Source organism: Sturnira hondurensis, unplaced genomic scaffold (assembly GCF_014824575.4).
Source record: "Sturnira hondurensis isolate 20B ecotype Veracruz unplaced genomic scaffold, ASM1482457v3 Scaffold0010128, whole genome shotgun sequence".
In the NCBI taxonomy this organism is placed as follows: domain Eukaryota; kingdom Metazoa; phylum Chordata; class Mammalia; order Chiroptera; family Phyllostomidae; genus Sturnira; species Sturnira hondurensis.
The window spans coordinates 9769022-9794355 of record NW_028082759.1 but is presented as its reverse complement, the minus strand read 5'-3'; the positions used below and the strand labels follow the sequence as shown (position 1 = coordinate 9794355).

At 53.1% G+C, this 25334-nt stretch overlaps 1 protein-coding gene across 3 annotated transcripts in view; it reads left to right on the top strand.

Moving 5' to 3' along the window:
* FHDC1 (FH2 domain containing 1) overlaps positions 1–12667 on the top strand; it is a 37738-nt gene extending 25071 nt beyond the window's left edge. For all 3 annotated transcript variants that reach the window (XM_037058375.1, XM_037058374.1, XM_037058373.1), the window contains exons 9-12: positions 644–714; positions 2964–3081; positions 6483–6647; positions 8485–12667. In XM_037058375.1, the coding sequence (XP_036914270.1) occupies positions 644–714; positions 2964–3081; positions 6483–6647; positions 8485–10524 (2394 nt within the window). In that variant the 3' untranslated portion in view covers positions 10525–12667. The remainder of the gene's footprint in view (positions 1–643; positions 715–2963; positions 3082–6482; positions 6648–8484) is intronic.
* Positions 12668–25334: the final 12667 nt, after the last annotated feature.

Sequence of the window (25334 nt, the reverse complement as noted above, 5' to 3'; positions counted from 1 at the left end):
TCAGGACTAATTGAAAAGTTAATTTTCAGGACGTTAAAATCAGAAAATAAGTTCTTCCTCCCACGCACCTTGCAGGAAGTCTTCTGGCAGCCCTTTTAGATTTGTGTATCCAGGTGTGCTCTGTGTGACTTGGTCCCTGCCCATGTGGGGAAGTCTCCAGGGTTGCTAATTGGTTCCCTTATACCTGCCTTCCTCATGCCCTGTGAACAGGTAGAGAATCCAGAATCTTCCTGGCTTGCGCACCGTCTCATTAAACTCAGCTTGCAAACTGGTTTAACAGCTGGAGGTATCTCAGTCATTTGAAGGCATGCTTGTAGGTATGGGCGGTATTTAAGCAGGATGTATTGGATTCTCTGGGAAACAATGGGCACTGCTCAGCCACCACCTCCTTCCACTGAGTTTCCAGGCACATTCATCGTATTCCATGTCAGAATCAGTTGCTCTTGGAAGTCAAATATATCTCGAGAGTCGTGGCTTTCTGGTAAATCTTACTAAGAATATCAGAGCTCCTAGTTCAGGGAGTTGCTTTGAAAGTGTCAAGCATAAAAACAGGAACGCTGATTTTACGCTTCCTTTAAGCCCTGAGAAAATTATTTCCTTCCAGTTCTATCTGTATAATAAGAAAATTCTGGTTTCGTTCCAGGAAGCCCAAAAGAATGATGATGGTCTTCTCCACTTTTCTGAAAAATTGCATCATGTTCAGGAGGCTGCTAGGTAAGCTAGGAAGACTGAAAGTGAATTGTGAAGATTTAAGGAATTTCTTTTTAACTACCTTCTTATGAAAACTGATGACTATTTTATAGCATCTGGATTCAAGTGTGAACCTTAAAAAGTTTGTCTTGTTGAAGTTTCACACCTTTCTTTCATTTAGTTACAGAGGTGTGTATGTACACCTTTGGAATTTGGAGGGTGTTGAAAAATTAATCCTTATTTTAACCTAAAAAAGACCTATTGCCATCTCTTCCAATGAATATCATCAGTGTAAAAAAAATATGGATTAAGAACTCCAAATCCTTCCACACCCAACAGACAGAGCTCAAACAACACAGCCTGTTACCTCGGGAGCCGGTGCATCACCAGTCCCACCTGCAGGACTGTGCCTCCGTGTTTGTTTCCTTGTAGAATCTAACATGGTCCATTTATTTTCTATCACATTAGAAGTTGGAAGGGTACCAAGGGCCGTGAAAGGATTTTGTTTTAAATTAGTCACTCAGCTTTACAGAGAAAGTGTCCACCGAGCATAAAGCTCTACTTGTAACACTGATTTGCTTGGATCCTGCTGCAGGTGTGCATTTTAGTGTAGCTGTAATCTGTGTCTGCGTGCCATCTCCGGTTCTGTTTTTAAATTTGCAGTGCACATCCCTGCATCAAAGCGGTAAATGTGCAAAAAAAAAACCACCCAGCTTTTCAGGGGGGAACAGAGTTCTGAGTTGTATTGTTTGCCGATTTCCGAGGTGTAAACACTGCTGCTGTGGCTGATTTCAAGCTGGCGTGGTGTTACTGAAGTGGAGTTGGGAAGGGATGCCTGTGCTTGCGGTTGCCTCTTGTGATCTGGCTTCCGCACACCACCAGCCTCGTTCATAGGCTTATGTGCAGTACAGTTTATTGCGTATACTTAATTATCCAAGTGACTGTGTCCAGTTAGGACACAGACCACATGCATGAGCACGTGAAACGTTGATTCTCAGGCCCAGCCCTGTCATTGGCTGGTGCCTCAGAGTTATGGCTATGAACACAGGTCACATGTCTTTCCCAGAGTGAGGTTATCAGTCCAAATGTGTGAACAGCTCATAGTTCATGTTTACGAATCACCAGATTATCCCCCCAAGAGAATGAGCACCTTTCTTATAAGATACAGGCTGTTTGGGTTTTGAATTACTATAAGAAATTTGTGTAGGAATATTTTTTTCCTCCGACTAGTATAGAAATGTTACCAAGAGACAGAAACAGAGAAATAGCCATTACATTTTTGAACTGACAGTTCTGGACAGAGTTAGATGGGGAAGTTTAGCAAGCTATTTATTGTCTTAGAAAAAATTCTGTTCGGTAATGTCAGTTTATTTGAAGTGGAAGGCAAAGTTCCAACAGATTGTAGGCGGGTGTCAACGACCATTAAAGGTGGAAGATTTACTGCATAAAGAAAAGTTAAAATTGACGATGGCATCCTGAAAGCATCCTAATATATGAATTTGCTAATTGACTTCCCCCTGGATTTGGGGGGCTCATCTCCTCACTTTCCTGGGTGACAGAAACATCATGTATGGTCTCCTGATGTGGATTTGGTATATGTAACAAAAGCCTTTGCAGAATTGCTAGTTTTCTCGTAAATACAGTGCTTACTCTGGCTGTCAGTGTCAAGTGACATGATGTCAGCTCAGTGTCTCTATGGCAGCCTTAACGACAGGAGTATCAGCAACATGGGCTGCCTTGCTTTTCGTAGTGTTTCTGTGTTTTTGTTTATTGGCCACAGGAAACTGTGTCTGAGCCCCGCGGGTGTTTGGCTTGTAATGCTTATTGCATGAGGACGTTCAGACAAGGCCCACGGTTTGGGCCACCAGCAAGGACACAGTGACATGCAGCCCATTCTCTGACCGGTGTGTGTCTCTAGGAAGGCCTCTGACCTTAAAAAAACAGCCCAGGAGGAAGCTCTGAGCACAGGGGTAGGCCAGTGCAACTGTGGTGGCTCCCTCCCCTTGCGTTTGGTTTTGTTTCTGTCCCACTCCAATTTCTTTAATGTCTTACTTAGAACAACGCAGCGGGACCCTGGTAACCGCTTTTGCATCCACACCGGTATGTGACAGCCAGTTTGTGTGTGGATTTTTTTTTTTACATTCGATATTACTTTGTATTACTTTCAGGCATCCCTCCCCCTCTCTTTTTAAGGTTGACCAGCTCTTTGACGGACCCATGGGACACATGGCTTCTCTGAGGCCAACGGCCCACTGTCCTTTTTCTTCTTCCAGATTATCCCTGGAGAACACGGAGGCAGAATTGCACTCGCTCTTTGTCAGGACGAGATCACTGAAGGAGAACATCCGGCGGGATGATGAGCTCTGTCAGCAGATGCAAGATTTCCTTCAGGTCTGTGGGTGACTCAAGTCCCTTCATTTCATCTCGCAGTGGCTCTTCCGAGGCTGGTTAGGTTTGCACGAGTGTATTTGGGGAAGCAGCAGGTTCCCATTCATATCTTTCCCCCCAGTCAGTAAAGGAACTTCGTATTTCAGTGCCTGTTCTCTGCTGGGTTGTTTTTGAGGAAAAGGCAGTGACTGTGGCCTAAACGTGCTAAGGTACTTGTTGGGGTGGGCCGCAGTTTGTCACTGTTGGATATTCACGGTCGCGTTGCACTGCCGTGGACTGGTATCCGTTTATGGTGCCTCCTTAACCCTGGCAACGCAAGTTGTGGTTCTGAATTGTGGTTTAGGGGTTCCGGTCTCCCCGTCGATCTTGGACAACAGAACGAAGTTCCACAGGAATCGTAAAGACACCTGAGAACCTGGGCTGTTGTTCCTTCGCTTGTGTTTACTGAAGACACAAGCCGCGTTTTGGCATGTTTTCTAATGAGAGCAGCAGAACGTGGTAGCCGTGCCTATCACCACCCGAAATGCATCAGCCTAGCAGGGTGAGGCAGGAGCTGCCCCGAATAACAACAAAAAGCCACTGAGTGGACGTGTTTATGGCAGCTCCCTGTGACTCACTGATCACACAGTCTGACATACTTTTATCTGCCTCATTAAAAAAAAGAAGTGGCACCTTTTTCTGCTTTCAGTCCTCGGGGAGGTGGCATGCCACCTTAAATGTCAGTGCTGGGGGTGGAGGGAGGGCGAGTGCGGTGGTGGGGCTGCCCTCGGCCCCAGGAAGGGGCCCGGTGCTCCCCAGGCCCTTCCAACCAAAGTCTTTACTCGTTGACTCGTAATTAAGCTGCAGTAATTATGAGCTTCAGCTTCCATCAGTGAACACTGGATTTTGTTTGGCCCTGTTGGGATTTTATGTCTATTATTAAACGTGTCCTATGTTTTCTTTTACATATAAGCAGCCTCTGATTTTCCCCTTAAAGGGCACAGATTTTTCTCAAAGAGTAACCACACCAGCACACAGGCACCCCACAGCAGGTGGGAAAACGCTGAGCGGTGAGCACGTGCCCACAGTTGAAGCACATCCAGAAAGTCGGGGGTTCCGGATGCCTCACTCCCCTGCTCTCACGTCAAATCAAATGTTAGTATCGGGTGCTAAGCAGCCGAGCAGAAAGGTTTACGATGAGGAGCAGCTCTGTCTTGGCTGCACCCCTGGGCTGCTCTTCAAAGGCAACCTCGTTTTAACGCTCAGCACTTCTCTCTGGTAGTCGTTTTTGTCTCTCTAAGTAAAAATGTCCACCTGGCCATTTAGTTTTCTTTCTTAAGTTCTGTTTCTTGAAATGGGGGAGATACAATTTAAAAAATTGTTTTTAATCCTCATCCGAGGATGTTTTCATTGATTTTTAGCAAGAGCAAGTGGGGCAGAGAGAGAGAGAGAGAGAGAGACATCCATGTGAGAGAAAAATATCTGTTGCTTGCCTCCCTCATGTGCCCGGTGGGGGATCAAAGTCACAACCTTCCTGTATGCGGGACTGAGAGATGAGGCTTCAGTTAACTGAGCCGCCTGGCCAGGGCAAGACACAATTTCTTAAGGTAGATTAGGGTCAGGCCAGCAAGGGCTCTGAATGCCAGTCTGCAAACTTTGTGCTTTGTGCCCTAAGCTGCGGGGAACTGCTAGAGGTTTTTGAGCAGAAAAACGACAGATCTCTTTCCATCTTTTGACCAAGTGGGCAAGAAATACCAAGGAAACTGGTTTGGAACTTCAGTCCACGGCAGACAACTTAGAGGTGGAAAGCCGAATTTGCTACCACACCTGCTAACTGGTTGTCGTTCCTGTGTCACCGGTGTTCCTGGCCCTGTCGTGAAATTGCTCAGAAAGCAACTTCTGACGATTAACTCCGAGCGAGGTGACTTGTCAAGTCCACGCTCAGGGTATTCCACGTTCCCGAGTCCTGCGGGTAACTGCCGTGCATATAAGTCATTCCTTGCCCTTGTCCCCGCAGTCCCCTCGCACTCGAACGGTGAGATACATGAGATGGAGTAAACGCCTATGTACATTCTTGTCGAGAGTCCTATTTTTCTGCAATTGAGCTGTTCTTGGCCAGAATCCATCTTTCCTTCTGTGGAAGAATGACAGGCAGAGATCTGGCCTTTCATTAATACCCTTCTCTCTGTAAAGAAAAACACGATGTGAATGCATGCACTGCCTTGGGCTACTGACTCAGATGGTTACTTTCTCTGGTATTTGGTTTCCTAAATAGTTTTGGTTCCTGCAACCTCTTGAGTATGTTTGGTGTAAGAAGAGGCTTTTAAGGGAGAGAGCAGGAGGCAATGTGTCTTCTCGGTGCTCTCTTCAGGCTCTGTAGCTCTCCAGGCGTGTCAAGCAGCGATTTGACTCCTTGAGAGTGGGCAACCTGTGACTTCACCATTTCCTAGGCCTGTCCCCCCACTCAAAAGGCAGCTTCTCAAATATAAGCCTTCTTTAACACATGATACATGTGATTTCATAAAGTGATACACTCCATGCCTTCCTCTGTCGGATAAGCACAGTGAGCGGCATGAGACTTCAGCAGGGGGCCCGTATTCAGTGCCCATGGGGCTCTGGCCCCCGGACCACGCTGCTTCCTCATTTCGGCTCAGCATCAGCTGTCCCTGAAGCGCCGGCAGGGAAGTGTGTCCGTGCCCCTTGGCCCTGGTAGATCCCATCCTGAGAGGGTTGGCGAGCGTTGGAGGAAAGCATGCTGCTCTCACCTCATTGCTGAGGCCGTACCTGAACCTGTAGGGGCCTTGGAGGCTTTGTCCTAGAAGAATCAGGAGACAGTGGAGAAGTCAAGAGGACAGATTTGGGTAGGGCACTAATTCCTAACCATGGGTACCTCTCAGAATTTCCTGGGGAGTTTTAATAAGATATTGATGATGAGTCCATCTCAAATTGAGCTACTAAAAGTCATGAACTGTAGACAGAGCTCCCCTGCTGACTTAGATAAGCAGCTGGATGAGAAGCCCTGGTTGGGGCCTTCGGGCATGAGGGCTTCGGTCCTGCTCATTTGGGGTTAAATCTAACCTCCCTGTCAACCGAACAGCTCATCAAGTGACTTCTGGAACCCTAAAGTTAGCTGTTGGCCAGAATAGGACCCAGTTTCACCTATGTCACTTTTCAGTGACATTGGAAGTGAACAGGCTGTGAGTGGCGTTCTGCAGGCTAAGGCCCCACACAGGTGTTCACCTTGCTTCCCGCAGGTTGTATTTGGTTTGAACTATTTTATTTTCCTTTTGGTTCTGAGCGCACTGGACTTGCCATAAACCTTCCCTTTTCGGAGACCTGAAACTGAGCCCAGGAGCACGCCTTCTCGGGCACCAGCCCGTCCGCTGACTGCTCACCTCCGCGTGTGCTTGTTTGCTCTCCTGCAGTTTGCTCTGGAAAAGCTGACCGAACTGGAGCGCTGCAAACAAGAGCTCCAGGAGGAGGCCCACACCCTTATAGATTTTTTCTGCGAAGACAAAGAAACCATGAAACTGGATGAATGCCTTCAGATATTTCGAGACTTTTGCATCAAATTCAGCAAAGCGGTCAAGGTACGGCAGGTGGCATCTCTGTGTTCTCTGAGTTGTTGGATTTTTTTTTACTTCTTTTTTTTTCTTTCTAGACCCAGCCCTCTGCCCATGGCAGAAAGATGGTGGAGCGTTTCTGGGGTTTGGGGTGCGTCAGGCCCAGGCAGGGTCGCCGGGCTCTGGGCTGGGGGAAGTGGCTCTGCCACCCCTGCCCTCCGAGACTCTGAGGCTCATCCCAACCCTCACTTCAGTGCCCTAAAAGCATTTGTCAGTCAGGTTTATTTATGGTGGTAGTCACACTATTAAAAGTCTCTGTGAAGGCCCTGAAGGTCTTTCTCGCCTCCTCCCCAGGAGAAAATCCCCCTCCCAGGAGACCTTTGCTGCAGGGGGAGGACCAGAAGGCCCCTCTCAGTGGTTGGAGCATCATAGCCATCACCAGGGGTTGCCACCATGGGAACCCTGTTGTGCTCGGCCACAGCAGACTTGGAAATTCTCAGATATCTGGGGCGGGTGTGCTGTTGCTGGTCTGAGTACAACCATAAGTTCCGATAATCTGAGTTCGTTGCAGAAGCCAGAAAACTCTTTGGGTTGCTTGGCTTTGCAAATAAGGTCTTCATTTCAATTAGAAACAAAACAACTTCCCTCCCTTCATTTCCGATGCCCCTCATACGTGGGCATCATCTCTGACTCTGTGTTTCAGGAGCAGATGTGTCCGCAGCCAAATTTCTTTGAGGGATTGGTCAAGTTTCTCTCTGCCCCTAAGTGGGTAGGCCAGAGTCCCTCTATTTCTTGATTCTTCCTTCCTCTGTGCAGCTAAGAGATGGAGGTTCAGCCTCTGGCCACGTTCACTCTCCCTTGTCCAAGCAGTGAGCTCCGCAGGGAAGGCGGTGGTGGGTGGGAGATGCCAAATTGGCTCCCGTCAGAATTCTGTAGGCTCTCGAGGCCACCTGTGTGACACTCAGCCCAGCTGCCCCGAGAGCCAAGGGCCGCCCTACCCTCCCGAACAGGCAGCCAGAGCGAGGGCCTCCCAGAAACTCGGACAGGAACGGCCACCGCTTGAGGATATTGATTTTCAAGTACAAAGCATTTCACGACCTAGTGACAGATTTGGGTTGTGCTTCCATGACACACATTTACTTAAAGTGCATGGCCAGGCGGTAACGTGTACTTTGTTGAGTGCGCTTGTTCTGGTTCCATTTTCTTGGTGGAGGGCTGGCTGTGTGGAGCAGGTAGAAGGATATGCCTTGCAAATCCTCTTCTCTGATGGTGGGAAGGGCATGGGGCACGAGGGCTGGAGCCGCCCTGGCCTTTCTGGTGGTTTGTTGTTGTTGTTGTTGTTGTTCGTTGTTTTTTTACCAGGGAGCAATCAGAACAGAGATTTGAAAGGCCTGTCTTAATATCTTGGGTGTATGTTTATACATCCACATCCTTGTTAGGTAGAAGGTGCTGCACGGGGGCACACGTGTGTGCATGTGTGTATTGCACAAACCAAATCGGGTTTCCTCAGAGTTGAGGTCACAGGCACATGTGGAGTCATAGCCCACACTGAGGGGACAGTGCCTTGACTGCAAAGCTGGGAGTGGGGCCCCAGGGTCTGATGACACCCTTAGACAGACTTTTGGGTTCAGGTGTAGTGGGCTCCTCTGGTCACCCCCACATAGCTCCAGGAAGACCTAGCCTTCCCCCTGCCCCCCACACACATGTAAACACACATGGTCTCTCTCAGTGACACCCATGGCTCAGCCCTCTCCTCTACACATGTATGTGTCTCTCGTTGAGGTCTTGGGATAGGTGGCTCTGCAGTTGCACACAGTCCCATGTGTCTGATGCATCTTTGTGCTTTTCTCCACTCCTTGTTCAGGACAACCACAACCGGCAGGTGCAGGAGCTAAGGCAGCTGCGGCGGAAGGAGCAGGAGCAGAAGCGGCGTTCCTGGGCTGCTGGGGAGCTCATGGGATTCGGCCGGAGCAGCAGTGAGAATGACGTGGAGATGCTGATCAAGAAGGGTGCAGAGGACCTGCCCTCCTTCCTGCACCGCAGGCCCGTCAGCCCCTCCTACCGGCCCCCCAACACCCGCCGCTCCCGCCTCTCCCTGGGCACCACCGCTGACCGGGAGCTGCTGACCTTTCTGGAGAGCTCTGTGGGCACTCCAGAGGACCCCAACAAGTTCAATAGCTTGCCCTGGAACAGCGCCCGGCAGGCCCAGCCCACAGTGGCCTGGATGGAGTCTAGGGAGCCAAGGGACCAGGACTCCAACCGCACACACAGGCCTCCAGCCTCAGAGGGTGAGGTGGGAGCCCCCGACCCACCCTCAGCCGTGTGTGGCCAGCTCCTCGTCCCCCAGATCGAAGAGCCTGCTCCGGTTTTGCTTCGACCCCGGCGTGGCAGACTCAGCGTGCCCCAAAAAAGGAACAGCGAGCCCGTGGGCCTGACATCTCTCTGGTCCCCTCCACTCTCGCCACTGACTCTTGGAATTAAGGAGCATGAGCTGGTGACTGGGCTGGCCCAGTTCGAGGTCCAGGTTCCCAAGGACCCAGAGGAGACACCCCAGCAGAACCTGTCCGACTTCAGCCCAGTGGAACTGGTATCTTCAGAGGATGGGGCCCCGCAGCCCCTCAGCACCAGCGCTGGTGACAGCAGCCTGACGTCTGTGGGCGTGGGGGCCCAGGGTGGTCTCATTCCAGCCCTGGACGGTGATGGGCTTGGCCCTGATGAGCCCAGCATCAACCCTGAGAACAAAGACCCTGGGCCTCCGTCGTGCATCTCTGATATCACCGATTGCTCGCTGACCTTGGACTGCTCTGAGGAAACTGACTCCAGGCCAGGTGGTGGGGAGGCAGGGGAGAGGCGTGAGGAGGATGGCTGTGTGTCCTCTGGGGTAGGGGAGAGTGGTAGCCAAGTGTCCTCCAACCCTGTCTCCAACCCCCCTGAAGAGACCTCTGCTCCAACATCTGCAAAGAGTGGGCCTGGAGGCAAGGGTGGTCTTTCCAGGGATAGACTCTCTAAAGGGAAGGATGGGGTGGCACTAAAGAGAAACTCCCTCAAAGAGGCGTCCCAGGGAGCCCCCAAGCCTGGGGCCGCCCCACGAGGCCAGGGGGCGGTGGCCAAGCCCGTGCGGACCCTGACGTCCTCTGAGAGTGAGAGCATGCGCAAAGTCGTGCACATCTCCAAGGCCAGCAGGGGCTCTGCGGGCTGGAAGCAGCCCCCTCGGGAGCCGCCCAGCAGCAGCGGCTCCGACGCGCCATGGTCCCGCCGGAACTCTGTAAAGGGTACATCGGACACATCGCCCAGGAGGTCCTCAAAGGGACCCGGGGAGGTGACCGAGGAGCAGAAGCCACCTCGAGCGAGGCTCGGGTCTGGCAGCACCCGGCCTGGGAAGGAGCCCGCTCTGCAGCCCAGGGGCTCCCTCAAGAAGCCCAGCGCCAAGCCCCTCCGGAACGTCCCCCGACAGAAATCCGAGGAAAACAAGATCTGCCGCTCCAGCTCCCCGGGCCCCGAGAGCCCAGAGGAAGAGCCCAAGCCCCCTCCACCCACCCCCGGCGCCTCCCGCGGCGCCCCCCACGTCCCGAGCTTTGCCCGGAACACAGTGGCCTCCTCGTCTCGGTGCATAAAAACAGATTCTCTCCCTGTGAACAAGGCCCCCGGCCTCACTCGGGCAGTCTCCCACCGGCAGCTGAGGGTGAAGAGCGGCTCCGACGACGCGGGCCCCAGGGAGGGTGGCACCTTGCGGCGGGCCAGCAGCACCCGGGCCTCCAGAAAGTGCCCGGAGTCTCCTGAGGGTCCCAGTGCCAACACGGAGCTCTCTCTGAAGGGCAGGGGCACCGGGGAGAGGGCCTCCTTCAGACAGAAAGACTCCAGTCGGACCACACTGGGGAAGATCCTCAATCCCTTGTGGAAGTGACCAGTGCCTGTGCCCTCTTCTCCTGGGGTTTCCACCGGGACTGACTGCGGTGAAGGGCCAGCACCCCATGTCTCTGTTCCACAGCACGTGAATCACTGGTGCCACTGGCCAGTGCTCATGTCGCTGACTGCACCACCTGCCCCATGGACTGCTGCCCGCTGTCAAGTCCCCGGTCGCCCCGGTCTCCACCTTGCACGCACATGCGGGACGGCTGTGCACGTGCACCCTCTCCCCCAGACAAAGGCCCGGTGAAAGACTCGGGCGTGTAAGGTGGCATTCTTACATAATGAGCAAAAAAAGGAATTTTGGCCAGTTTTTATACATCATGGGCTTATTTTTTAATATAAAAATTCAGTGTTTTAGTTGGTTCCTTTTGCAGAGCGCACGCTTCCTGGAGGGGAGAAGGCAGAAGAGAGTCCGCTTTGTATGAAGATGTTTTTATCTTCCTGCGTTCCCCGGCCTCAGGGTTCCACCTGCCCACCCACCGTCCATTGCTGGCAACTGGACTTCTTCACAAGCCCTTGGTGTTCTGGGGTTGGCACTGTGTCCTGGAAGACTCTGTGCCTTGCTCACCTCTACCTGCGTAATTTTGGGTGAGGGTTTGAGTGTGAGCAGGAGGGAAAGACACCTGTGGACGGAGACTGGTGCTCCTGCGAGTTCCAGGGTCGGTGGCCCTGTGGACAGTGGGATGTACACTCGGGGATGTGCACTGCAAGGATGCAGGCGAGTGGCAGCCCCTGGGAGAATGCTGGGTCTTAAGACATTGGGGGCTGTTCAGCTGATCACACCTTTCCCCTTCCTTGTTTTCCTATTCGTGTATTGTCTGTTGTACAACTGACGAAAGCTGCTGTGACTTGGGTTCACCTGCAGGTACAGGTGAGGGTGAACCTGCCTGTTCCCCGTCCTCTTCGCCTGCTCCCAGCTGGTCCTTTGATGTGACCTTGATTCTGGAGTCTGTCTGAACAGGGATACTTTTCAATGTTGATGTCTGTTCTTTGGGACAGTGGTTTTGAAATCTGGAGAAAAACCATATCAAGTTTGTAAAAACAGACTAAAAAATGAGACTACTTTTGGAAGAATTTATATCATCAGGAAAAATGAGGCTTTGGGGGAAAGGCCTCATTCGAAAGAAAGGGGAAAACGTAGTTTTTCTACCCAGACCCCAGTTCACAACTTCTCTCTGAGACTAGTAGGAAAACAGGGAAACTAAAGCTTTTTTGGTTTCTACTCTTGGTCACTTGTTAGTGAAAACCCCATTTCAGATCCAACAGTGGTAGATGGGGTTTAGGCAAATAAGATGTACTCCAGTCTCTTTCCTGTACGATGTTGCCTTCCAACCAAATTAATTGGAAACTCACCTTGGATGAATCAGCTAAATCAAAAGGGTAAAGTTGATGGTTGAAGACCAAGGCACCTGACCACACCAACCTCTTGTAAAAATAGCTCCGAGTGGGTGTTTCCAGGGCTCCGCAGAGTCAGGTAATGGGAACCCTGAGCTGTGTTTCACCACACAGACAACAGCATTCAAAACATAGGGCCCATGGGGGGACAGGAGATGGGTGGAAGAGAGAAAAAGTTTGTGGATCTATGGATAATGACAGAGTCAGGACTCCTATGTGAGACTCAGAGGACCAGGGTTCAAGTCCCTGTTCCACCGCTGACACTGTGTCTTGGGCAGGCCACTCCCTCTCCCTAAGCCTGTTTCCCAGTCTGCAGAGGTTGGGCATGGCCTCCAGATGGGTCTCCAGGGGTCCTAGCTCCAACAGCCCTGAGTCGTCATCGAAAACAACCAAGCGCCCCTCCCTGCCCTCAGAGGCAACCCCCAGCACCTGCACAGCAGGGGCCTCACTAAAGGCCTGGTCAGAAGAAAGCACCTCCAGAACAAGTTGTTGCTTTGAAATTTAATAACTTGGGAAGTGGTGTTTTATTTTACTCAGCCCCCTGGACAGCTTCTGCATTTGCATCTGTGCGAGCAGGTGATCATTCTATTACCTTTTATTGGTAGTAAGCTTGGAAAGATAATTTAAGTATATAATGGAGAAATGTAAATAAGTTTCTATATAAAATTGTCTTAAGATGAACTGAATGTATTTAAAGGTCCATTTATATGTTCTTTTACGTAACACATAGTTGAATAAAGCTCCTGTTTATGGGATTGTGTTTAATCCTGGACTTTTGTGGGTGACATCCTGGCAGGAGAAGAAGATGGCGGGTACGAGAGGGTTGGCCTACAACAGTCTTGTCCTCAAAAGGTTCAAGAGGCAGAATTAGGCCGTTGGTGTGTCTTGGTAGCACAGAACCTGCACTTAACTGAGGGCCTTGCGCCAGGCCTGTGGGAACGCAGGCAGGCACGCATCTGACTTGCAGGCCCTCAGTGGAATGTTCAGCAGCTCATACACACTCACAAGGCTCCGCGTTTGGGGCCGAGCTTTGTGTAATCTCCACGGGGCCGGCAAGTCTGGATCTGCCGCTGTGTGTCCTCATGTGTTTTGGCTCAGGACACTGTTGAGAAATCACAGCACACCTCAGAGCTGCCTGAGGAATGAGCAGAGAGGGAGGGAGGTGGGGTTTTGTTTCAAATGCAGGGTTGATGCTTCTTTGAAAAGGAAGGTGGGGTTGTGAGTAAGACCCACCTCATACCTTGGGGTTTCATATCAGGTTTTAGTCCTGGCTACTCTCCTGCTTTATCTGGCAACGGGTTAGACTAAGAGGAATTAGCCCTGGGTCAGGCACCGGTGGACAAGAGTGCAGATGACAACGCCCTTGTGAGTCGCTGCTTGCCTCGTGGCCCTGAGAGCCTGGTTTTGCCTGCTAAGACCTTCTGTGCTCGAAGTGGGTCGCAAGTAGCTCTCTTCTCTTGTGCTAAAGGCTTTCACAAGGACCCTGTTTGCCAGTACTCCACCCGAAGATACGTGTTGAGTTTAAAGGGACCGTTTTTTGATTGTGGGTTCCAGATTCTGAATATTTGTGTGTGATGGTGAGAGGGTCTGGAATCCTTCTGTCTCCCCTCTGGCAATGATGCTATTTTGCAGTTTCAGAGTTTTCTATGGAAACTTAAACTTTATTCTTAATTCTTCATGATTGCCTTGCTTCATGCTTCAGCCCTACCCAAAAGATTTTTGTTGTTTGGTATGTATGCCCAAACACATACAAGCATGAGGCATGAGTAATGGACATTGCATCGGGTTCATAAGTACTTCCTTACACTGTGCCCTGAGCACAAACGAGGCGGGAGACAGTGGGTCTGCAGAGTCACGCTGCTGGGCTGCAGTGGGGTGACGGTGCCCTGCTGGGGCTGAGTCTGCAGCAGGGTTCAACACCCAGCGCAACCTCTCACTGCGGGGCTTTTCATCTGCAAACATCATCCGGTACAATGTCCCAGGGCTCCCGGGGTCACCTGAGTGAGGACAAAAGCTACATCCCTGTGGCTGAAGATAATGGCTTTTCTGTCCTCCAGGCCAGAGCTCTGCAAGCGGGCGCTTGGCTTCCTGGTGTGTAGGTAGGGAAATTGGACCCCACTGAGAGATGGGTCAGGGCCCCAAGCAGCCCTCGCAGTCTCCTCATTCGTGGGTGCTTGGCTGGGGGCCCACCTGGAGCCCCATCCGGAACCTGGCACAACCACCCGATTGCCTGTGGGGTGAAGATGGCTGAGCCTTTCAGTGAGGCCTCTGCTTGAGGTACGCTCATGCCTTTGGAATCAGGGCCTGGGCTTTGCCCCAGCCTCCTCAAAGACGTTCAAGGGCTGAGTCATGAAAAGCAGTCCCCAACTCAACAGGCAGATGGTGTTTGCCTGGTTTGCCAGCAGTGAGATTTGAGGAGTTCGGAATACACGTTCCCAGAGCAGCGATGTCACACACCAGAGGCAGGTTTCCAGAACAGCCTGCTGGGGACCCACTCACCCATCCACGGGCAGACTGTGGCACCCACGTCTCCTCACGTGCAGCAGTGTTTCTAGAGGAAAATGCCAGGGTGCCAGGAGCGTGCCTCCCCTGCTTTGGGACATCACGTAGAGGCTACAGCTGTGCCACCTGAGCACCAGTAATGTTCACTGTCCTCTGCTGGGTGAACAGAGTCCTGGCCACCCTTGAGGTCAGACACGGGGGCTCCCCTCTGCTTGGCCAAGCCCAGTGGGCGTAGGCCATTTCTCTGTTAGAAACGACCTGTTGTCTGTTCCCTCTAGTAGAGAGCACACTGGCCCTACAGAAGGGTGGCAGCCCTCTGCTTTCAACTTCCCAGGGGGAGGGCTGGATCAACCCCACTGCCTTAGCCTCCCAAGAACCAGTGAGAAGATGGCAGGGCGGTGGGGTGGCTGCCCGGGTAGCCAGGGCCATGGCCTCCTGAGCCAAGGACAGCGAGGGCCTGGGTCAGTGGGCAGCTTCAGGGGCAGCTGGATAGTCGCAGCAGGGGGTGAGCTCTGTGGGGTGCCCCTGGCCTCGGACAGTATGGAGCACCCAATAGCCCCCTTTCTCACAAAGGGGTGTGCTCCAGTGAGCAGCAGAGTCCCCCGCAGCTGTGGGTGATTCCTGGCCCCAGCCCAGACCCTTATCAAGTCAGAATCTTTCTGGTAGGGCCCCCAAATTTGCATTGTAAGGAACTGCCCCGTGGTTCATTTTTCACCCTGCTGTTGAGAACCGGTGGGCTGGAGAGAGGCCAGAGGCTGGGGCTCTGGTGTGGAGCACAGGTGTGTTTTCTCCTGGGGAAGCGGCGCAGAGACCATGTGTCTGCCCTCGGCATCCGGTGAGAGGGAGGGCTACCTCAGTGGAACCTGAGCAGGTGGTCTGACTTGCATCTTAAAACAGAAGCGCCTGCGACCCTATGCCTGGCCACTCCCATGAGTCTGCAGCTCTCCATGAGGTGACGCAGCATCAGAGCTTTCAGAACCACGGCGCCCGTGGAAGAGAGGAAGTGACGCTTCATGAGTCTTGCAATGGCTGCCCTAATTCAGTGTCTATGAAGCAACTTGCTAATAAGTGCTGAACAATGTCACAGCCATCTGAATATCCACCATGAGATTTTGTCAGCAAAGCTGTGCTTTGGAGCCCAGTTCCCTGGGCCCCTTAGGTTCTGGGGCTTTCTACAGCCTTCCAGAGTACGACCTCAACTCAGTTCTTGGGAGCTTTGGCTGGTGGCTGCGGTTCCTTCTCCCGCTGTGCACTGGGGCCAGGCAGGCCAGCATCTGTGCTGACCTCACCACTCAGGAAGGAGGTGGGGCGCAGCTCTCCAGGGTGCTGACTCAGTGCAGGCTGGGAGCAGTGCGCATGCTCACTTGCAGCAGTCAGAATGCAGGCAGAAGAAGGGACGCTGGAAGGAGCCCCCGCCTCCACTCCCACCCCTTTTAGAGTGTGGAGGTGTTCTCGGGAAGGAGCACTGGGCCCCGGTGCTTTCCAAAGCTGTCAGCATAGATTAATTTACCTTTCACCGCTTCAGGCCATAAACTGTCAAATCAGACTGGGAAAATGGCTGAGAGAATCTGGACAAGTCTTACCACTTTTGGGGACAACCATCTTGAGGGTTTGGGCAGGTGCAGTGCAGGGGGTTTGAGCTATATTTGGATTCAAATGATGGTTTGGCCTTGGAAGTGGCCCCGGCAGAAAGAACAGTGCCTCCATTCAGCTGTGGCTGAACAGCAAGGTCAGCCTCCGTGGTCAGCTGCATTTTCCTCTTTCCCAGGACACCAGTGATTCCCACCAGCTGACTCACCACCAGGGAGGAGAGAGAAGAGGAGGGCTGCCTGCAGGAGAGGCTTCTGGCCTCGAATGAGAGACAGACAGCAGAACGGCCTCCCCACCCCCACAAAGTCTCCTACTCCCAAGTTCAGGTTTGACTCCCACACAGTAGAAGTAAGAGTCACTAGATAAGAACCCAGACAAGATGCTCAATGCTGTCAGCTCTTTCCCAAGTCCCTGCTTTTCTCAACTGGCTCATAATGGGTTGAACTCCAGCTCGTTATTCTCTCCCAAGAAGCTCACAGCTTTGCAGACAGTTACTCAGTACACACCGCCTGTCCCAGTGACCCAGAACTTGTCATTCCCACTTCTCAGTGGAGGAATTCATCCGGGGAGAGGGGAAAGGGAAGGGTGGGGGCTGGTGGTCTCCCGTGGCTGACAAAGCACAGCTTTGGCCACATTTGTGGAGCGATACCACCCAGTGTGAGGGCCAGAGGGTCAGTCCACTTCTGTTCCGTCCTGAGCCCTGGGACAGCTTGCAGAATGAACTTCAGTGAGCTGGAGCGGGCAGGAGAAGAACGGCTGGGACAGCCAAGCTCTGGGCACCGTGCGCGAGGATGAGCAGCTTGAAGGCGAGGCCACCAAGGTGGTTTAACTGAAAAAGGGCAATAAAAGCCTGGTGGTGGGACTAATCTCATTCTGTGTTGTTCCAAAGCAGGGTAGGAACAAAGCAGGGTAGGAACAAGTCACTGGGACAGGAGGCCTTCACTCCAAAGCGGCTTATCCACCACCCTGGGAGCCCAGCCACCCTCCAAGTCCAGGTGGAGTGCCTCCTTCCCTCCATCCACTCCCCTTGACTTGTGCTATGGGAATTGAACTCCCCCCGCCGTCCCACTGCCGAACTCTCAGAGCACACAGGGCTATACACACTGATCCCCGCCTGCCTTGTAGAGCAGGCGGTCCTGTTCCCTTGACTCCTAGACTGGGCTGTGAACTTGGGGGTGGGGTGGGGGGTGGGTGTCTTTTCACCGATGGAGCCCCCCAGGATCCAGCGAGGGCCAGTGCTGAGGTTATGCTGAGCACATGTGGGCTGGTGGCCATCGGGTGGGTGAGGGGAAGACTCAGGGCCCTGTGTCCCAGAGGAACGGGTGATTGAGAACCACTGCCCACAGCCCCTCCCTCACTGAGGGTCTCTGCCTCTGCCTGGGCGTGGCCTCAGTAGGGAGAGGGGACGACACCCAGGGCTCCCCACTGAAGGCAGTGAGCCTATGCTTTATATCGGGAGAAATGGGAACCTCATGGCCACCCGGCAAAGCCTCAGACCCATTGAAAGGCAGCTCCTTCTGGGGTGGCCAAAGCCCCGTTGCAGGGCTGCTGTCTTCGGTCCTGGGCACCCTAAGCCACCCGCTTGGGTACTGAGGGCAGGGAGAAGCGGCCACTGGCGTTTCAGACATGAGCCCACATCCTGGATTTGCAAAGGACCCCAACACGTCCTGGGAAACTTGGAGAGATGGATGGGCTGGGTGCCTGACCGCCACTGGCAGCTAGGCTACTTCCTGCTCCACCCTTTATCAGCTGTGTGACCTTGGCAAAGTACTTAACACCTCCGGTTGGGGACCCTGTGTGACTTCTGAGGAGTTTTGAGGGGTAAATGAGACATATGTTAAGATAGTGTAAATATTTGCCATTGTCACTTGTCTAAGTCAGAGCTGCACCTGGCAACTTCTCAGGGGGCCGAGTGAGGGGCACAGGCTCACCAAGAAGTTGTAGAGACCACTGTGCGTCAGGCAGGTGGACAGCAGGCTCCACTGTGGCCTGCTGACTCGGCGCAGTGGGTCCTTACCCAGAGCCCGTCCCTATCTGGCTGTGTGACCTTGGACAGGTCACTGAACCCGGCTCTGCCTCCATTTCCGCTTCTAGCAGAGTAAGCAAGGTCGGGCTCCTTGGCACCTGACAGCACGTCAAAGAGCCAGGCTGTGTCGAATTTATTGGATCTATAAAATGCATTTGCTTCTGAGGGCCCATGATGTCACCCCCAAGGCCAAAGTCTGCAGGGGGTTCCCTCCTCCCCAACTCCTGACTCCCCTCCTCCTGGAGAATGTTTGTCCAACACCTGTGTGAGGGGAAGGTGCTCTCCTCACGGCAGCAGGCTATGGGTTCAGAGAAAGCCCATGGGAACACAGTGCGCCCCAAGTTCCCTTTGAGGTCAACAGAACCCCACACAAGAGAGGGGAGCTGGAGGATCTGTCTCCACAGAACAGCGTACCCCTTCCTGACTTCCCCATGGCACCCCTTACTTCCCTGTGGTCACCTGGAGCATGTCTTCTGCCCACATAAAACCTACCCCCACGGCTGCAAGGAAGGCAAGACAGAAAAAGGAGGCCACCAGATGTTGAGGACAGAGTGGAGACCCTCCTTATCCTGCCCTGGGTGACACTGGGCCAGTCACACATCCTTTCTAAATGTCCATTTCCTCATTCCTCCAGGGGAGGTGGGGTGTCAGGCCCTCCAAGTTGCCATTGGGGCTGAGGTTCTTTGACTGTGACAGTGCGGCCCTTGGCGAGAGTGTTGGGGCTGCTGGGCTGCCTGGTAGTCCACCCTTCCTCCCTTCCCTCACGTCTCACGCTGGTGGCCTCTCCCATCTCCTCAGAAGGGGCTCACAGAGCCTACCCTTCTCAGGTTTGGGGGGTTGCCCTGCAAGGGCCTTCTGCGACCCACAAAGACAGGCAGGGGAGAGCGTGGGCTTTGGAGACGCCGACTGTTCCAGACCCCAGCTCTGCCACCTGGGCTCCCTGGGAACGTCACTTCCCATCTGAGTCTCTGTCTCTCATCTGTAAGGTGGGGGGTCATGCCTGCTTTGGGGGGTTGTCATTGAAATGGGAGACATGTCCCGATGCCTAGACAGTGCTCAGTAAGCGGTCAGTGGGATTGTGGGGGAAGCTGTTCTGTGGATATTTCCTGTGTGCTCAGGGACAGTCGGCTGGGGCTGTCTTCCGATGCACACGCAGTGAGCAGGATGGGGGGTTGGCAAACAGGTTCACGCCTGTCGGTCCTCACAGCTCGATCCTCACAATGTGATCATCACAGCACGATAAGCCGTGAGATGAAAGAGCTGTGGCCTGTCAGATGACTCCAAAGGAATTTCTAACAGAGAAATTCTGGACTGCTGTGAGCATACCAGATCACTGCGTCTCACAGGTGTCTATGATGTTCAGCTGTTGCTCACAGGCCCCCCAAACATCTTCAAGGCTCTGGGATTTGTCACCACTGAGGCCTCTTCAGGTACGAGGAGCTTGTCCCCGGCACGTACATCGAGTCTCAAGCCCACGCCCTCCCAGCAGGACCCAGGGGTCCAAGCAGAGAGCTGCAGCCTGTTGCATAAGGCCCTAGATATCACGTGGCTCCAGGCGAGCTGGCTGAGTGGCCAGGTGCCTGTTGCCCTGTTGGGCCCCGAGGCCACCTGAGTCATTTGGTTTCCTCATGACTCAGCGGCCCCAGGGTAGGAATACTGCCTGTCGCCTGCTTGTCTCGCTAGACAACCAGGGGGTCAAGGGAGCTAAGATTTTTGAAAGGGCTTTTAAAAAAAAACCACCGATGGCCTCTGTTCTTAGGGAGTTAAAACAGGGAACACAATTCATCTCTGCTGTCGGAAGTCAGCATGGTGGAGACCCCTGGGAGGAGGCCGGTGACTGGAGAGGCTCTGTCCTTCTCTCAGGATATTGGTTCTGCGGGTGTGTGGAACCCTTACGGTACAAGCAGTTTTCCCTGTGGAAGTGCGTGGTCCTGTAACACTGCAAGCTGGGCCACTCAGGATGGAGGGGGCATTAGTGGAAGGAGCCCCCCTCAAAGGCTGCTCCTCCAAGAGGCTCTCTCACACTCGGTGGTCACTCTGTCTCTCAGGCACGTTACCGTCAAGAACCTGCACCGACTGCCCGCGTAAATACCCCGGTCAGCGTTCTGGTCAGCAGTGTTGTAGGCCCGTGGGTTCCAGCAGAACTGTTGGCGTCCACACGTGGTGCCCACCCTGTGCAGGGCTGTGGACATGCCACGTCCAGAGCACGTGCTGAACAGGCTGTGGGGAAGATGGGCCCTTTAAAAGCCAGCTCTGGTTTGCGGCCATTCTGGCCCTGTCCAGGTTCTGTACTTACCTGCCCAGGTGAATCGATGAGATCATCTGAGCTTTGAGGCCGTTGTCCTGGACAGAGAAAAAACACTAGGCAACAAAGATAAAGTAGTCCCTGAGCCTCCCGGCTCGGCTCATACTCAGGTTTTCACCTTGAACTCTACGAAGGAAGGCCAGCTAGTGCCAGCGTGTCATTTTTAGACCGGGCGCCCATGTGCTAATGTAAACATGGCCAAGCCCTTCATACAAACATGGAGGGGAGGCTCAGCTGAGCAGTCAGAAAAGAGAACCAGATAGAGGGAGGGACACAGAGCGCCAGCTCAGGGCTGGAACCGGCACCTCGCCACCCAGAAGCTGTGCAGTTGGAGCAACCCACATGGCCTCTCTGGGCCTTGGGCTTCTCAGCCTTAAAGCAGGGAGTTGGGTTGGAATAGGGCCCCCAAAACTGGCCCCCAAAACTGTGGGGGCGACTTTCCTCGCAAGTCCCCCCCAGACACTGAAGATGAGAGTAATCATGACTGAGACATGATGTGATCTGCTGGGGGAGGAGAAGTGGCCATTTTCCCAGAGGAAAAAGGCTGTGAGCAGTGGCCAGTTTCTCAGGGGAAAAAGGCCTTGAGCTCCCTCCTCTAGGGGCTTTTATCGGGTTGTAATACACAGGAATACAGGGCTGCAAGGATCTAATAGTAGATAACATTTCAAAGAAATCTGAGGGCTTAGTATGAGTCAGAGTCTGTCAGGAACAGAGTTTTAGAGTTTCCGGCTTGAACCCTTAACATATGAATGAAAGCACTCTTAGCAGAGCAGATTTCACAGGTTTATCAGGAAGTCTTTGTGGTGCCAGACTGTTCCCCAGAACACGCTTTAGCAAGGCAAGGAGCTGCACCCCTCCCCATCAGGTATTCAGGCTTCAGGGGATTAGAGCCAGGAAGCGCTTCTCCCAGAAAACAAGGGGACTCGGGCTTTGTCAAAGCCGGGGTGCAAGAGTCCATTGCTCCCTTTGTTGCAGGCCCCCTGCCCCGACCCAGTCCTTCCATGAAGGCCTCCCAAGTGGTCGAGTCTGGCTTAGGTTGCCCCGTGCTGTGAGGGGTCTTACCCGTCATTGACTTCCAACCAAGATTTGGGGGCAGGGAGGAAACTGAGGCAGCACTTGCTACCAGAGACAAGCTTTGTCTCCTGCAGCTTGCATTCCAAAGGTCGTCCCTTGCCCTTAGCCACAAGGGGTTGAGATACAATTCCTAGAACCAGGCAGAGTGGTCCACAACATGAAACAATGGAATGTATCACCGTGCCCCCATGATGCATCCTCAGCCAGGATTTTTCTTGGTCAGTTGGTTGGTTTTGTGCTGTTTTGTTCTGCGTTGGACCCCAGGGGCCGACAATAAGGCTGGCCGTACCCAGTTCTTGGCACACAGTTCTCATTAGTCTGCATAAAGCCTTTCATGGTGGGTATTATTTTACCCCTCCCCCCACCTCTAATCTCCATTTCCCTTCCCTCTCTCCTAAGTAGGCACCCACTCTGGTGTATTTGATAACTGCTCGAGATCTGTGTGTCTGTATAGAAATATATCCTTTTAAAATATGTAGCATTGTTTTAAAGCAGATTTTTTGGGGGGGAGTGTGTTTTTAATTTACATAAGTGATAGCGGTCCGTGAATCCCATTCTGTCTCTTCGCTCTACACTATTTTACGACCCTTTCACGTTGCTACATGTGCATCTAGCTTGTCAATTCTTACTGATGCACCACAATTCCTGAGCGTGTATGTGGCCACCACAGTGCTTGTATGCATTCGCCTACTGATGGACACCTAGGTTATGCACACACATTACCATGCAGGGCACCACCGTGGACACTTGCACACACATCCCCTTGAGAACCACAGGGAGTTTCTCAGGAACAGCCACCACCTGCAGTCTACGTATAGCCACTGTCACTAGGTGCTGTGGGGGTGGGGACAGATGAGACAGCTACACAGCGCTGGGGAGGCCAGGCCTGGAGGAGGGCCTGTGAGCAGGAATGCTGCTTGGCAGGGCTGCCTGGCGCTGGCGGTAGATAGCTCCCTCCGGGGGAAACACATCTTTCATCCATTAGCACTGATTCTGAGAGCCACATCTCCCCTTCCTTCAGGCCATGCAGTGGTTTCTAATTCAATGTGATTTGATTTACTGGTTGGGGTCTCCTCCCCTCCTAGCCTGCAAGTCCTGCAAGGGCCAGCATGGCGTATTTCTCACTCGTGGTGGTATTATGCCCGGTGCCTGAGACAGAACTAAGTCAGTGGACACCCAGCAAACAGCCATTGGATTTGTCAGCCTGTGAGTGTGTGAGCTCGGGCTGGGAGGAAACGAATGAAGCTCGGCAGGGCCAGGAGCTGGGTGAGGGAGGAAAGGGGCAGTGGGTGCACGATTCTAGGAGACTTCACCCTCAGGTGCTGCCCTGCAGGGCACAACCTGAGTTTCGGGGGGTCTCCCTTGCCTTATCCTAGACCCCGCCCTGATCTTAGAAATGTTCGCCTTAGAAAAGCTTTTGACCTCAAATTCAGCATCTAACCTGATACCTTCCTCTCCTTTCTCACCTCCATTCCTTTCCTTCTCGTTGAACATCTCTGTGTGCCGAGCCCGTGTTAGGGCCTGGCCTGGAGGAACTCTCAGCGTCGCTCTCCAGTAGGGGGAGGGCATGAAAAGTTCATCATAATGCAGAGAGATGAGTTTAAAAATAAAAAAGGAAGAAGTTACCACCCAGGGCACGGGGGGCTGAGGAGTGGGTGGGTAACTCTAGCAGCATGGACGAGGCTATGGCGGGGGTCAAATTTGCCGAGAAAGCAGTAGGGAGAGGGCGCCTGAGCAGGCACCCTGTGCAAAGGCCCAAGTTGGAACAACACGGTGTGTGCGGTCGGTGAGTGTGTTTCTGGAGCATGAGGTTCAAGGCTGGGAGAAGGGTAAGATGTGTCTGCGGAGCAAGGCAGATAAGCTGCAGTGGGGAGGGAATGTGGGGGAGACCAGAGGGGTTGGAGGGGCCACGGGGACTGTTGGCAGGGCAGGCAGCAGGAGCAGCTCGCCTGGGGAATGCCGCACATTTTTGTGAATGTGTGTAAAGCCATGGCCCCGCCACCCAAAGCCCAGCTGAGGCATCTGGAAGCCCATGGGCGCGGTGTCCCTGGGGTCATGCAAAGAGAGCCCTTGAGCCAGGGAGACGCCCCTCCTCCAAAACAGGGGCCCAGCCTCCGAAAGCAAACAACCATTGACACAGTTGTTTTCCAGAGCAGGGAGGTCCCTGGGAGAACCCTCAGCCTTGCCCAGGAGGGGCAGGACCTGTCCCTGTCCCACTCGGACCCTAGGAAAGCCTGTCCTCTTCTCAGGGGGGACAAAACATGGGCACAGCCCCGGGCAGGGCACCTTCTCTTCGTCACCTCTGCTCATAGGCCACAGTGGGGGGAATCTTTCCTTTCCTTTCTCCTGAAACTAAAACCTAACACGCAGGCTTGAAGTCCGTGGGACCATGTTGACCATGCCATCCCAAGGACGCCTTGTGACCTGAGGGAGAAGTGATTATCTTTCTGCTTACTTCAACGTTGGCTGTTGGCTCTGCTGAGGAGAAATTTTGGTCTCCCCTCCACCCACTTACCCAACTGGAAACCGGACTTGCAGGCTCAGCTGCTCTCTGGGGAAGTGTTTGGGGGTTACTCGTGCCTTCAGGTCTTTATTGTCCTCCTCCCATTGCCCACCCCCCTGCCCTGCAGACCAGTTGGTTTGTTTTCTTTGACTTCCCTTTGTCCCTGCCCTCAGACCCCATGCTAGGTGGTCGCAGCAGAAAGCTCTGCTGTCCCGAACACCCGCAGTCCTCCAGCCTCCAGCAGCTTCTGCAGCAGAGGGTGATGCCCTGAAACCTGTTGTCAGCACGGCCCTGTCCCACCGGGGAGACCCAGGGCTGGATCCAGCTTCCTGGCAGGAATGAGCTCCCTGTGCTTAGAATTGGTGCCCAGAGTTGGCCTCTAACGTCATTTCTGTGCCTGCAACACCCGCTTTCCTTCCTCAGTCCTCCTGCATCTTTATGGCCACCTTGAAGGAGGTCCGAGCTTCTTCACTCTCTGTGGAAACAAGACTTGGGGACAAGTTTCAGCCCAGCTTAATTAGAGTGACACGTAGCATCGGATCTCCTCCTAGGGAGGTGTCCAAATCACCAGGGAGCTTTTTCTTTAATAATTTTTTAAAATAATAAATTCAGCCAATTTTAAAAAAGATTTTATTTATTTATCTTTAGAGGGGAAAGGAAGGAGAGGAGAGAAATATCAATGTATGGCTGCCTCTCTGCGTCCCCTGCTGGGAACTGGCCTTCAACCCAGGCATGTGCCCTGACTGGGAATCAAACCGTGATTGTATGGTTCACAGGCCCGCACTCAATCCACGGAGCTACACCAGCCAGGGCAAAATAATAAATTCAGCCGATTTTTTTGAAGAGAGAATTTCAGCCTGTGACAGCTGTGCTGGCCCACTCCTGTCCTCCCTCCGACATCTCTTCTCTCACTTCCTACCCTGCCTGGGAAGTGGGGAGGCCTCAGGGAGTGTCAGGAGGGGGCCATTCCCTGGGGACTCGGTGCAACCCACGTTGTGGGAGGTGCTGCCATTGCACATGTTGTCGGTGCCATGTTTGCACTAGGAGAGGACCAGGTCATTTAGAAATGTGTTCATTGTCAGCCCGGTTTCCCAGGAGTGAAGACCTGGGAAAGTGGCTGTAAAAAAAGGAGGCATTTTTTTTCTTGGCGTTGGAGGGGCAATTTGTGTCCATGGAACCCAGGGAGTTATTTGACCCTATTGGTCCATGAAACTTTTGACCTCATTCCTCAGGGGTCTAAGCATTTAGAGCCCAGACCTTCTTCAGCGTCTTTGAGCCCACCTATTTCGCTATGGCTTGGCCAGATGTTGCTCATTCTGCCTGTAGCCCAGGCAGAATAGGGTGACTTCCCCCCTGATTACCAGCCCCCAAGCCACTCCCCGCATCAGTAATGCCCACTGTTCGCAGCGT